Genomic DNA, 14202 nt, shown 5'->3' with positions numbered 1-14202 from the left:
GATCTTCACCATGTCCGAACTGGAGGCCGGGTATCGAAGGTTCGGCAACGTTCGGGCGGCCTTCAAGGAGAAGTCAGCGGCGGCCGAAGCTGAGAGGGCAATGTTGGCCGACCAACTCCAGCAGTCGGCCGACCGGGAGGCCAAGTTAGTCGACGAGGTCTCCCGGCTTGGGTCCGAACTCCGGTCGGCCGAGAAAGAGGCCAAGCACAAAGGTCGGGCCGTGCGCCGTCTTCGACGCGAACGGGATGGTGCAACTGCCGAACTTCAAGGGGAACGCGAGCAACTTCGGGTCAGCCTGGAGAAGCTTGCGGAAGCCGAAGAGGAGCTGTCCATCGCCCAGATCGACGCTGAAATGGCGAAGGTCGAGGCGGAGTCGGCGAGGCAGGAGCTCGCCCGAGCTGAGGACGAGGCAAGGTCGGCGAGGGAGTCGGCCGATCGGGCGGTGGAGGACTTCCGGTCCTCCGACCAATACCGGGAGGAGATGCTCGAATCGGGCTTCGCTTCATACCGGGTCGGGTTCGAGGACGGTCGGGACACCGTCCACGCCTTGTACCCGGAGTTGGACGTCAGCCGCGTCGTCCCACCGCTAGCCGAGGAGGAAGGAGCCGAAGGAGAAGGAACGGAGGAGATGGCCGACCAACCGTCGGGAGGCGTCATTGTGGGGGAGGAGGCCATCCCGGAGCAAGTGCCGACCGAAGTTCCTTCGCCGACTGAAGCCCATCCTTCGGCGGCCGACCCAGCGCTGCTAATGGCCGAGACGCCAATCATCCCCGATCCTCCGTCGGTCGAAGAGATCGACTAGGATGGATGATCGGTCCTGCCGACCATCTGTACTTTTTGAAAATACATGTAATCGGGCGTCGACCCGACTTTGTAATTTCTTTTCATCAATGAATGAGACTTCTTTCTTCCTGTTTGTAATGCCGACTATAGCTGTGATGTCGAACTTTAGTTGCTAACTTAAGCAAGCCACTAACTCACGTGAGTCGGTAGGACTCCGACAACTTGCGCAGCCCCGAAAGTAGAATGGGTCCCGACTTTAGGTCGGCTTCCAATAGTCGAAGTCGTCAGTCGGGCGCATCTATTGAGTCGGGAGCCGACCGAACCTAGCAAAGGTTCGGTAGCCGGACTTCCATAGATGCATTTAGTCGATCGTCGTCCGGCGCAGTGTCGGGGGAACGATAGTAAGTCGGGTCCCCATGCTCTTGCGTCGGGTTCTCTGTCTCTTGACAGACGGTGGCAAACCGAATGTCGTTCAGCCGGCCGTAGGTCGGTCGGCAAGTCGTGGGTGCGACTAAGGTCGCGTCGTGTGATAGACGGTGGTAAGCCGAATATCCCTCGACCGGCCGTAGCCTGGTCGGAAGTCGCGACAATAGTCGCGTGGGCTTTTAGCCTTTCTTCGGTCGGGGCCCGATCGACCTGTCGGCCGATGGATTCTGCCCGAAAATTCGACCGTAGAAGGAGTATGAACTCCCGTCGCAACAGCTGCATCGGCCTTTGTCAGGGGCGGATGTGTTGCCGAAAGTCGAAGGAGTGTAACTCCCGTTTGTAAGAGTCCGTCGGCCCTTGTGAAGGTCCGACGAGTCGTCGAAGGAGTGTCGACTCCTGTTAGTATAGATGCGTCGGTGCTCGCAAGAGTCCGACGCGTCGTCGGTGCTAAGTCCACGTCGATACGCTGTGGCTGAGCGCCGATCACTAGTCGAAGATTTTAAGACTCCGAGATTTCAAACTGAACTTGTATTCCGCCTAGTGAATTTCAAAATTCACTGGTAATACAGCTTCAAGTTGTCGGCGTTCCAAGTCCGGGGAATGGGTTTCCCCTCAAGGGTCTCCAGCCGATAGGCTCTCGGCCCGAAGGTGTCAGCAACCTTGTAGGGTCCTTCCCAGTTGGGAGCCAGCTTCCCTTGGTCCAAGGGCTTCGACACCTCTGCCTCCTCAAGACTAGGTCGCCAGGCCTGAAGAGCTTTGGTCTGACCTTGGCGTTGTAGTACCGGGCGACCCTCTGTCGGTATGAAGCCATTCGGATTTGAGCCTCATCTCGCAGTTCGGGGAGGAGGTCTAGGTCGGCCCTCCGACTTTCGGAGTTGTCCGGCTCTTGGTACTGCTCGACCCTCGAAGATGGTAGGCCAATCTCGAGCGGGATCATAGCTTCTGTCCGTAGGCCAAACTGAACGGCGACTCCCCGGTCGGGACGCGGGGGGTCGTTCGGTAAGCCCACAGAACGGAGCCCAGCTCGTCGACCCAGAGACCTTTGGCTTCGTTCAATCGGGTCTTGAGTCCATGGAGCAGGTTCGGTTGGTCACCTCAACCTCACCATTGGACTGCGGGTGCCCGACTGAAGTTAGTCGGTGGCGGATGTGGAATCTGGTGCAGAAGTCTCTGAAGTCTCGGTTGTCGAATTGCCGTCCGTTGTCGGTGATGATGGTGTGCGGCAATCCGAACCTGAAGATGATGGACTTTTGGATGAAGTCCTCCATTTTCGCTCGGTGATCTGCGCCAAGGGCTCGGCCTCGACCCACTTCGTGAAGTAGTCGATGGCGACAACGATGAACTTCCTCTGGCCCGACGCCGGTGGGAATGGGCCGAGAATATCGACTCCCCACTGGGCGAAGGGCCACGGAGCGACAATGGGAGCGATCTGGCTGGCCGGTTGGTGCTGAATATTGGCATACTTTTGGCATGGCTCGCACCTTCGGACCAACTCTGCCGCATCCTTCTTCATGGTCGGCCAGTAGTAGCCTTGTCGCAAGACCTTGAAGGCTAAGGACTTGCCCCCCAAGTGGTTCCCACAAATTCCTTCGTGAACCTCTCGGAGAGCGTAGTCGGCGTCGGTCGGCCCCAAGCACCTGAGCAGAGGGAGGGAGAACGACCTTTTGTAGAGTCGGCCGTCCATGATCACATACTGCGACGCCGTCCATCGGAGTCGCTTGGCCTCCGCAGGATCTTCGGGCTGATCCCGTCGGTCAGGTACTGGGCGATCGGGTCCATCCAACTCGGTTCGGACGTTAGCTGCTGTACTTCTTCGACCCGATCGATGCTCGGCTGCTGGAGGTTTTCGACGAACGTCCGACCCAAAGAGTCATAGGCCGACGTTGCCAATCTGGAGAGAGCATCGGCGCGGGCATTCTCCTCCTGGGGATGTGGGAGATCTCGAAATACTCGAGGCGTGCCACGAGGTCCTTCACCTTCTGAAGATACTTGATCATGGTCGGATCTCGCACCTCGAAGTCGCCCTTGACTGCCCCACGATCAGCTGAGAGTCGGAGAATGCCCGGAGGCTGTCGATGCCCAGCTCCTTCGCCATCCTCAAGCCGGCGAGGAGTGCCTCGTATTCGGCTTGATTGTTGGAGGCCTTGAAGTCGAACCGGAGGGCGTATTCGGTGACCACCCCATCCGAATTCGTGAGCAGGAGCCCGGCCCCGCTTCCCTGAGCGTTCGAGGCTCCGTCGATGTGGAGTACCCAGGTGGAGATCGGGTCTGGCTCAGAGACCGTATCTCGTCCCGGGTCTTCAGCTCCCGACCCTTGGTCGGTCGTCGGGCATTCGGCGATGAAGTCGGCCAAGACCTGGCCTTCAGGCAGGCCTTGGTCGGTATTGAATGTCGAACTCGCTAAGCTTCATTGCCCACTTAGCGAGTCGTCCAGATGTGTCGGGCCGGCGCAGTACTGCCCTCAGGGGCTGGTTGGTGAGTACCACGATGGCATGGGCCTGGAAGTACGGTCGAAGCCGTTGCGCGGAGACGGTCAGGGCGAAAATCATCTTTTCCGTCTCCGAGTATCTGGCTTCGGCACCGTGGAGCACTTTGCTGGTGTAGTAGATGGGCTGATGAGTTCGGCACTCGTTTTCCGAACAGCACCGAACTGATCGCCTCGGAAGATGTGGCCAAGTAAGATACAAGGTCTCCCTGACCTGCGGCTTTACGAGCAGCGGGGGGAAGCCAGGTACCTTTTCAGGCTTCAAAGGCCTGTTCGCACTCATCCGACCAAGAAAACCGTCCGCTTGACGCAGAATCTTGAAGAACGGGAGGCACCTTTCAGCCGACCGGGAAATGAATCGGCTAAGAGCGACGATTCTTCCGTTCAGCTGTTGGACCTCCTTCTTGGTGTTCGGATGACGCATGTCGAGGATTGCCTTTATCTTCTCAGGGTTGGCCTCGATCCCTCTCTGAGAAACGAGGAATCCGAGGAACTTCCCTGAGGTCACCCCGAAAGCACACTTGGTCGGGTTGAGCTTCATTCGGTGTCGGCGAAGGGTGCAAAAGGTCTCCTCGAGATCCTGAACATGGTCCGGGATCTGCGTGCTCTTTACCAGCATGTCGTCCACGTACACCTCCATGTTACGCCCGATCTGGTCTTTAAAGACCTTATTGACGAGTCGCTGGTAGGTGGCGCCGGCGTTCTTCAATCCGAAGGGCATCACCCGATAACAGTAGAGGCCCTTGGGAGTTACGAACGCGGTATGCTCCTCGTCTTCAGGCGCCATCCGGATCTGGTTGTACCCGGCGAAGGCGTCCATGAAGCTGAGCAGTCGAAATCCGGACGTCGCATCCACCAGCTGGTCGATCTTCGGAAGTGGGAAGCTATCCTTTGGGCAGGCTCTGTTGAGGTCGGTATAGTCGATGCAGATCCTCCACTTCCCGTTGGCTTTCTTGACCATGACGACGTTGGCGAGCCAGTCGGGATACGTGGATTCCCGAATGAAGCCTGCTTCGAGTAGCTTGTCCACTTCTTCGTCGATGCTGGGAGACCCCAGGAGTGGAGTCTCCAGAAGATTCCGAGAGGGAGGCCGACGGTGTGCGCGGCCGCTTCTCCTTCTTTGCCCGTTCCAACGGGGAGGGAGAGGGCCGCTGGGACCGTCGGTCGTCGCGCCGTGGTCGTCCCTCCTCCTCTCCGTGGGAGCGCTGCTGGGAGCGCTCGCATGGAGGCGACAGGGATCGGCGCGGTCGTCGGCGGCTACTCCTGGAAGGCATAGGTCGGGCCGCCGGTTGCTGCTGGAGGCTTTTGACTGCGTCGGTCAGTACGGTCATCTGCCGTACGATGGCCGCAATCTGGGCCTCCGTGGTCACTGCAGGGTGCGGAGAGCTAGGCTCCGCCGCCGGTGGTGGTGGAGAGGCCTCTTCCCGGCAGGAAGAGCGCCTGGCCGACCCAGTGACTCTCGATCGTTGAGCTCTTGTCTTTGTCATGCTGTCCCCCCTTCCTGGCGCGCCAATCTGTTGCGGCCAATCGCCTCGTCGTCCGATCGCCGGGGAGCGTGCACCTGCAAAAGGAAGTCCGCACTGACCGGAGGCGGCTCCGGCGGGGACCCTCCGACGGTCAAGTCAGAGAGGTGACTGGGCAACAGTGAAATGCAGACAGAGAGCTCTGAGAGAGGGAGAGGGAAAGAGGAGCGAGCCTGCGTATGTGGGAGAGACGGGCGGATCGATCCTTTGCACTGTTGCCTTCCCCGGTATATATAGTGGAGCCAGGTATGGCGCCGTCATTAATGGCGCGGACAAGTGAGGAGCTGTCAACTCACTGTGGACTGTCAGAGCCACCGTGAAAACGTCATGTCGCCGTGTGGCCGTCCAATTACCAGGGTTGACCCGGCTCTCGGCGGGACAATGCCCCTAGGTAACTGTGCCGCATGTCCGCGTCAGAGCTGACAACGTCTGGCGGCTGTACGGTGGTTGGAGGAGCCGACCGACCCAAGGTCGGTAGCCAGTTGAGTGGTGTCGGGCCCCTCCATTGATCGGCGAGCACCATGTAAGTCGGCCATCAGACCCCCGGGTTCAGTTGGTCGGGAAGGTTACGCCCGACATACCCCCGGCCGGTGATGGGCCGTTGAATGGCCGGCAGTTAACTGCTGATGGCATCCGTCAGTCGGTCGCCCGACCGACTATCGGTCGGTCTATCGGCCAGTCGGAGTCGTCCGTCGGAGGCGGTCGGGCCGTCAGTCGGTCGGTCGGGCCGTCAGTCGGTCGGGCCCTCCGACAGTCGGTCGGTCGGTCGGCGGGTATCCCCCAACAAGTAGGATTATCAGTGTTTCTTTATTATGCCTCCTTTGAGCCTTCTCAGAAGGTAGGGCCAATGTCTTTTGCTTGTTTGTCTTATTTCATGTACCATTCGCTTAGGAGATAGGGGTCCAACCTTGTCAAGGTTTGTGTCAGGGTTAGTTACACCTCTCTGAACAAGTCGGTGTTGATTCTATTATTTTGCCTGGCAGGCAATGCTTCTGTTACGAGACTTTGTAACCTCTTATTGCGATAGCTTCTAAAATCTTACTATGCTTTTGTAACCTCTTATTGCGATAGCTTCTAAAATCTTACTACAATGAAGTGCCAGCTTCCTTTGGTACAAGTGTGATCTGCCTGCAGTTGATTGGGTATCATCTGTGTTAGAGTGTATGTATGTAGTTTGTAGTTTAGATATTGGGGTCTTCTCTCCATTGATGGTAATCACATTTTTTTTTTTTTTTTTTGCACATTATATTTACCTTGAGCTATAGCTTAATGAGTATTGGCCATTTCCACATACTTGGCTTCTCTTGCTCCCATTATTCTTATCTATCAATCTGATCCATCCTTATGTTTTATGTGTCTTTCCAAATATTAGCATAAACTTTGTCCTAACATTGCACCCAATTTTCCTCCTAGTTTAAATATAAATAGGCATAAAGATGTACCTGTGAAATATAGTTTGAGAATGGTGGCCAGTTGATCTTTATGTCGCATTTACACAATATAGTAGGGCAGAATCCTTCACTATGAACTTCCTGTACTTTCCCTCCCTGCATACATTTAGCTCGTGTGCGTCATCAAAGTACAGGATACAACCACCATCTCTTTCTTGGCTGGCGCTTAGCAGTTGTTCTGTGTTCATCACTTTCATATAAAGGTAGCTTATGCTAGAAGTGCCTAAACAGCTGCTTGTGCACTCCTGATCCTTGTTGGAAAATTCAGCAAAGGCATCAAGATTCTCCGTATTTTTGATGCACTCAAGGTTTTGCAGCTCTCAAAATTCTTGGCCTTATGTCTCTGTGTATACTGCTCCCCTTGGTTCCTGTCTTAGTCTCATGAGATCCACTAGTTCCAATTCTAGAACATTCGGCGTGACATTGTAAGCAGAGTTGCTGCTGGTGCTTATTTGTCATAGATCCTCTAACCTCTATTGTGTTGGTTGCGACTGAATGATGACATGGTTTGAACTTTGAACATCCGATGAGATATGGGAATGGACATATATTGGATGGTTGAAAAATTAAAGTAGCTATATATACTACTGATCAAATGGTTGGAAGCATACAGTCTTGCGATATTTCCTTCCTCATACTGCCATTTGTATTGTTGTTTGTGATAGCAGACCAAACTGTCTAGATTATCAGCAGTTAAGTACCGCTATTTAATCCCATGAGGTGGCAAGGTTATTAGGATATGCAATATCATTTCCAACAAAATTTATTTCATCAGTAGTTCTTCTATATTCAGCAAGCTTGCCTTTTATATTATCTTTCTGCATCGTGAAGATGGTGTTTTATATTCATGCAGTTCAGATTGCTGGATATCCAAGTTGTGTCAAGCACGTGTTAGAGTACCACCAATTAGGAGATTTAGCTATGGATTTAGTTCTTCTTCTACATCACAAGGTGTGTGCTAACCTTTTCAACACCTGTAGGTTGACCCTGTATGATGAATATAAGATCCGGTCTCATCGTATCTTAGGTATACATACATATCCTTCTTCACATGGTGCTCTATTAGCTTCCTTGCCTTATAGACTTTTTAGAATATTGTTTGAGATTGTATTACAAATTTCTGAAAAAACTCTAATGTTGTGTGTTAACTGGTATTTAGTTTACATACCCATTTCATGTTCACTCTCAAGGTTGATGTGTATTATATCTGGAGAGTCTAATCTATCAACATATTTATGAAAATTACTGACTGGTATCTTTCTGTGAAGTTCATTATATAAATTTTATATAATGCTGGTAGGATCTCAGAGCATAGCTGCATGATTAAACAGACAATGTCCTAAGTGAAAGTGAGACTCTCCCTTCCTGCAGTATTGCATTAACTGGTCCAGTATCTTGCAAGGTGGTTCACAAGTCCTTCTGCAAGTTCTCATTGTCACCAGCTAATGGCTTTTATCAAAAACTAAATTCATGGACATCACCACATTAAATTTTATTATAGCTCAATTAACTAAATCCAAAAATAGAGAATTCCTTTTGGAAGCTCATGCATGAAATTTCTTAAATATTTACTTGAAGGAAATTAGATGATGCTATATTCGGAGCCTTACTAACCAATTCCTGCATTATATGCTTTTGCAAGAACACCTTTTTCTAGGAGATATGATGGCATTGCCACTGCCAGGAGGTGAACCTAGATCTCTCACATGGAGAGAGGAATGTTAACCAGCTTTGCTTAGGCTGATGGGCAGTTTTGTAAGAAGACTTTTAACAGTAGCAGATAAAAATGTAGGCTGTAAGAAGAAAGAAATCAGCTGACTCAGAATGTTAATATGTGCCTTGAGGAAAAGGAAGTCAGCATTATATAGAGGAATCTAGATGCCCATACAGGCATCTAGTTGGATGCATGGAGATTTAAAAGTGTCAAAGCCTATTAATCTTGTCCTCATATATCAAATAAATGAACGTATTTTCATACATACCCACATACTGACATGGATGTAAATAGCAAGAGATAATTTGGAGAGGGAAGGATTCGAGTACCATGCATTCATAAGGGTGGAATACTAATTTACACATGTGAATATATTTATCTAAATTCTGAAAAATTACTAAGATAACTTAATACTAAGGATGGTTTGATATATAATTACCATATCATATATTGATCAACAATCATTAAATTTCCATAGATAACTGATCTTCAAAATACATGGTTCAAACTATGAGGAATTTGAGGAGTATTTGTACAATTTTTAGTCCAGGTGTTTGTGTGCTAGATACAGGGATTTCATGCATGTATAAGTTTGGTAACACATAAAAGGACAAATGCATCCATAGAATAAATGGAATGATGTCAGTGAGGGAAGGCATTTTGAATTCAAAAGAGGAATATCTACTTAAAATTTTCAGATAATTAAATACAGTAAAAAGGAAAAAGAAAAAAGAAAGAAAAATTGCAAAATAGGTGTAAAAGTTGGTGTTTCTATCAGAAATTGCATTATTATTAATTCTCACTTAAGAGTTCTCTTTGTTGGTTAGATTTTTAGGAAAACTAGTACCCCTCCTGGTTCCATGAATTTCGCTGTGTTGGTATGTGTTAGGGGATTGGAGCATTCACCCTGACAACATTATGTGTTCATTTATTTGTTCTTCTTTCATTTTACATACCTTTTAGTGCACAGTCTTGCCCAAAGAGGTTATGAATTGTCTTTTGTCAATTCTTTTTGTTGGTTAGATTTTTAGGAAAACTAATACCCCTCCTGGTTCCATGAATTTCGCTGTGTTGGTATGTGTTAGGGGATTGGAGCATTCACCCTGACAACATTATGTGTTCATTTATTTGTTCTTCTTTCATTTTACATACCTTTTAGTGCACAGTCTTGCCCAAAGAGGTTATGAATTGTCATTTGTCAAAGCATCATTCCACATACATTATAGTTGGAAATTTGAGAAAACATCATTATAATGATTTGAGAATTAACTCAAAGATTGGCGATAAAATTAGATTGAGCCTGTTTTTGAGTGGAGGATGCAATTTCCTTGATTGGGAGTAACACACAACATTAGTGGTGACATCAAGGATTTAAAAGTTGCAGTACAGGCTCATAACAGTATTAGTGTGGTATGTATCATGTTGTGTACATACCAACACAAGAAGAGACCTGCACCAACCATTCAAACAAGCAGAAAAAGAGGATGTCTCTAGCAGTAAGGTGTGCTATCGAGCGATATGTGGTTGTGTCAAAATGATACTTAGCTGTGAGGTGCTGCATGCTGATCTCTTATTGGTCTGGAACCTACCAGCCAGTAGTAGCTGGTAATCTCAGCCCTTATCATCTTCAGTGAAAAAATATAGTTGTCCTTTCTTCTTATGATGATACAAATTTATGATTTTTTTTCTAGATTTAAATACATCAAAAATCTTTTGTAGTGATAAATAACATCAACACGGTAAACTTATAATTTCTGTTGTACCAAGTATCCCTAAATGCTATTTTTCCAGGTTCAAATTTCTATGCCAAATTGTAGGGAGATCACGAATGTAGTTTTATCTCACAGTCTAAAAATCTTCTGCTGCTAATCACAGATTTGACATCCAAGAAATGTGTTCCATGTGACTCAAAGGATGTTCGGCCAATGTCTGAACAGTCAGCAAATGAACTACTTGCACAGGTTTGCTTACAACCTCTTGTTAGGCTCCTTTCTGCATTTGTTGAGTGAAGATGCTTCTGATCCATATGTTGAAATTAGGTACAAGGTTGGAATTTATTGAGTGAAGATGGTGTTATGAAGCTGCATCGATCATGGAAAGTGAAGAGTTTCACAAAAGGGTTGGAGTTATTTCAGCTCGTGGCAGATGTTGCTGAGGCAGAGGGTATATTTGGTTTCACATATTGCCAGTCACTGATATAAGATTTTGAGATACTGATATTTTCTTTATGCAGCATTTTCCCTCATTTCCAGTTTTTATTTTTTACCCTCAGGGTCGTTAGTTTGCCAGGAAAAAGGCATCTAAACATAGTTATTCCCTATACATACATACATACATACATACATACATACATACCATACATATATACATACCATACATACATACTCTGCTTTCTTCTAACTGGGAGAAGCCTAGAATACGAAAATGATACATACATACTCTGCTTTCTTCTAACTGGGAGAAGCCTAGAATACGAAAATCATTTTCTATTCTTTGCAGCAAATTTTGACTTTGTAATTTCAGAAAAGGTTTAGGGAGACAGAGTTTAACTTTTGCAGTGTACAAGTGAAGCATTTCTTTCCTGAAATCACCAAATCTTCTAGCAAACTGGACAAATGAAAAAATTTAAATTTCCAAGGGAAAGTTTTTCTTTTCTAATTCCTTTTTCTTATATTCTCTTGCAACACAAAAGACCCCGAGCTCGAACTTTTGTTTCTTTTTTTATGTAGTTAGTGTTTTCTAGTAGGCTTGTGATGCAAATGCAAAAAAATGCAAAAACAACAGAATAGCATCCGTAAGATATTCCAGCCACAATAGCAGTGCAAGCTAGACGATACGGCTATCAGGCATAGGGCAACAACTATGAAAGTTTTTTCTCTCTCTCTCTCTCTCTCTCCTTTACTCCCTCTCTCTCCAGTTTCTTGCTTATTTTATCAGTCACATTTAGGATGATTCTTTGCTAGGATTTTTTGATTAAATTTGAAGTTTGTTTGGATCCTATAAGTTTTTTTTGGAAGTACTTCAATTATTCTAGAGTGCTCGACTGGCTGTTGCCACTACTTGAAGATAGAGTGGATTTGTTATTAGCTTGTCCTTTATTAATTCTATGGAAGCTTCATATCTTAATCTTGTACTATCTTGTGGACCACCAATAGCATCTCTTGGTGGAAAACTGTATGGTGCAAAACTTGAGATCAACACAGAATAATGCAGAAGGATACTGTTCAAACGAATTCACTATAAAAAAGCATCAATATAATCACCAATTAAATTCTTTAATTACTTCTCGCATCTTTTCAGCTGATTTTGTGCTGGTGAAAGGTTCATACTTCATACTGATTATGATGATAGTACTATCTCAACATTTTCTGTAGCCATCCAATGATGTTGAATCTATATAGTCCTTGGCTTCAGTAATAATTTTCTCTTTTAAAAATGAAGTGGTACCTTACAGAATATGGGTGTATGTGTGATGATAGTTATATCTCAACATTTTCCATTGCTATCCAATGATCTTGAGTCTGTCCTTGGGTTCCATAATCATATAGTCTTTTAAAAGTGAAGTGGTAGGTTATCAGCCATATATGGAATATATGCATGCGTGCATGTATAATGATAGTTCTGTTTCAACATTTTCCATAGCCATCCAATGATGCTGAATGTATATGGTACTTGGGTTAGATAATCATCTAGCCTTTTGAAAGGTGAATTGGTAGATATCAGCCTTATATGGAATATATGTATGTTTTTATGTAGATTGCAACTTCAAAAATTCTTCATACTATATCAGTATCTCTATTTTCTTAATAGCTTTCATGGTTTAACCTGTTATCATGTATTTGTTGGTTAACTTGTTCTTTGATGATGAAATGCCATATGTTAAAAAGGATTATATGAATCTTAAACAGATGGAAGTTAAAATATTTGGTACTATCATGTAATTATTGTTTAACTCGTTTTTTGATCTGACACCAAGAAAACCATGGGATTATGATTTATCTGTACTTCTGATTAAATATCATCCTTGCCCAATCAATTTGTGGTGTATCATAGTGTATTATTTGATATTGACCCTAAATTCAAGGAGCTATAAACCAAAAAGAAGTTCCTATATTACATCTTTAATGGTCTTCTTTAGACATTCGGAATGAAAATTTTCAGATGTAATTTGAGTGTGCAAATAATTTTATTTGTAGTTGATCTATACAAGAAGATGCTTTTCAAATTTAATTTTCAAATGTGGTTACCATTTTTTTAATATATGTGCTGGCAACATATGTCCTTTTTCAGGTCATCATCCTGACCTTCATCTGGTTGGTTGGAACAATGTCAAAATTGATATATGGACTCATTCAGTTGGTAAGTTGTTAAGTCACTTTAGTTTTGTCTTTTAAATGGATAATTTTTTTCCTTCTTGGATCAAGAATACTGAAGAGCTTACGCTTTCTCATTCTGATGGGGATGCTTGTGGTGTTTTACTTTTCATATTTATTTAAGAAAAAGCCTTAAAAAGGAGCTGGCCTTTTCTGAACATATCTCTCCTTCACTGTATAATGTCATTGACTCTAGTAAATATCATAGTCCAGGTTTTAAAAACAAGTACTGGGGGGGGGGGGGGGGGGGGCGTATTGTTTTTCTGAAAAATCGGTATGGTACGAAATATCAACACACAGTATAGGACTGCATCCTGTGCCGACATTGTATACCATTGCAAATTGCAGGAAAATGGTTTTGGCTTACTTTATATTGGAGATATATCTGCTTTCCAGTTTTTGGATGTATGAAATGTTGGTGCACAAGCCAATCAGTCACCTTACTGGACCTGGTTGAAGATTCGCATCAAAGTTCTTCTGCTATGGCCCATAATGATGAGATGATAGTTTATGTAGATGTTTACTTGTAGTAGAGCCTTATCGTTAGACCATTAAAGGCTGCTTACATTCATACCAAAATGATGACTGGATGGAAAAAGTAGCCACAACCAATTCACATATCCTGATACTGTTGCACATATATATGCATTAACACCTGTTTGTACATCTTTAGGTCTTCAATGGTAAATTTATCAATGTCAAAACAATTTCTCTCTATTTTCTGTCATTTATAGATCGATGCCTTTTTTACTTTCTTGATATAGAAAAACAAAAGGTTGCATTTATAACATTAGCAAATTCTTTCTTTTTCTCCTAGTAATTTGACCAGGCTGGGGAATTTACTAATAGAAATAGTCAGCATATCATATAAACTATCCATTATCTGAAATTAGTTATAGTGCGTTCTATCAACTTTTTCTTTTTTTTAACGATATTGAATGCTGCAGGAATAGCACCAAGCGACTTGTGTGACACTACATGGCTTATATTCAATGCAATTACCATGAAATTATAATTAAAAATGTTTTCTTTTTTCGTTTCTTAAAACTGTTGTTTTTTGTTACATGCAGGAGGATTGACTGAAAATGATTTCATACTCGCTGCTAAGATCAATTCTCTCCATGTCGAACATCTTCTAAGAAGGAAAGCTGCTGCTTAGGAATATGCATTTGGAATTCATGTGGTGACGTGGTATACAATTAAACTTCTGCTCTGCTTATAGAGGTTACTAGTTACATTTTTAGCATAGCATATGTGGGCGATGAATTATTGCATAGGCCAAACTTTGTCTTTTTTTGATGCAAGGGCCAAACTTTGTCATGCATATCTTGCTTCGTTTTAGGCAATGGCTATCCTATGGATCATCATACGAACCTATTTATTTTAGAAGAAATTCTACAATAGTTGATGGATTTGTGAATATGATGTAATTGTTTCATTTGGTGTC

General features: G+C 45.4%; 1 protein-coding gene across 3 annotated transcripts in view; it reads left to right on the top strand.

Moving 5' to 3' along the window:
- Positions 1 to 14175, top strand: part of LOC105047185 (pterin-4-alpha-carbinolamine dehydratase 2, mitochondrial) — a 25432-nt gene extending 11257 nt beyond the window's left edge. The window contains exons 3-7 of one of the 3 annotated variants that reach the window (XM_073259221.1): positions 7649 to 7695; positions 10258 to 10343; positions 10422 to 10545; positions 12673 to 12741; positions 13826 to 14175. In XM_073259221.1, the coding sequence (XP_073115322.1) occupies positions 7649 to 7695; positions 10258 to 10343; positions 10422 to 10545; positions 12673 to 12741; positions 13826 to 13914 (415 nt within the window). In that variant the 3' untranslated portion in view covers positions 13915 to 14175. Of the gene's footprint in view, positions 1 to 7521; positions 7696 to 10257; positions 10344 to 10421; positions 10546 to 12672; positions 12742 to 13825 lie in introns of all 3 variants that reach the window. The other 2 variants (XM_010925999.4, XM_010925998.2) reach the window with 2 other exon arrangements.
- The last annotated feature ends 27 nt before the right edge of the window (positions 14176 to 14202 follow it).

The sequence above is a fragment of the Elaeis guineensis genome, chromosome 6 (assembly GCF_000442705.2).
Source record: "Elaeis guineensis isolate ETL-2024a chromosome 6, EG11, whole genome shotgun sequence".
NCBI lineage: Eukaryota > Viridiplantae > Streptophyta > Magnoliopsida > Arecales > Arecaceae > Elaeis > Elaeis guineensis.
This window is presented reverse-complemented; position numbering and strand designations above follow the sequence as displayed.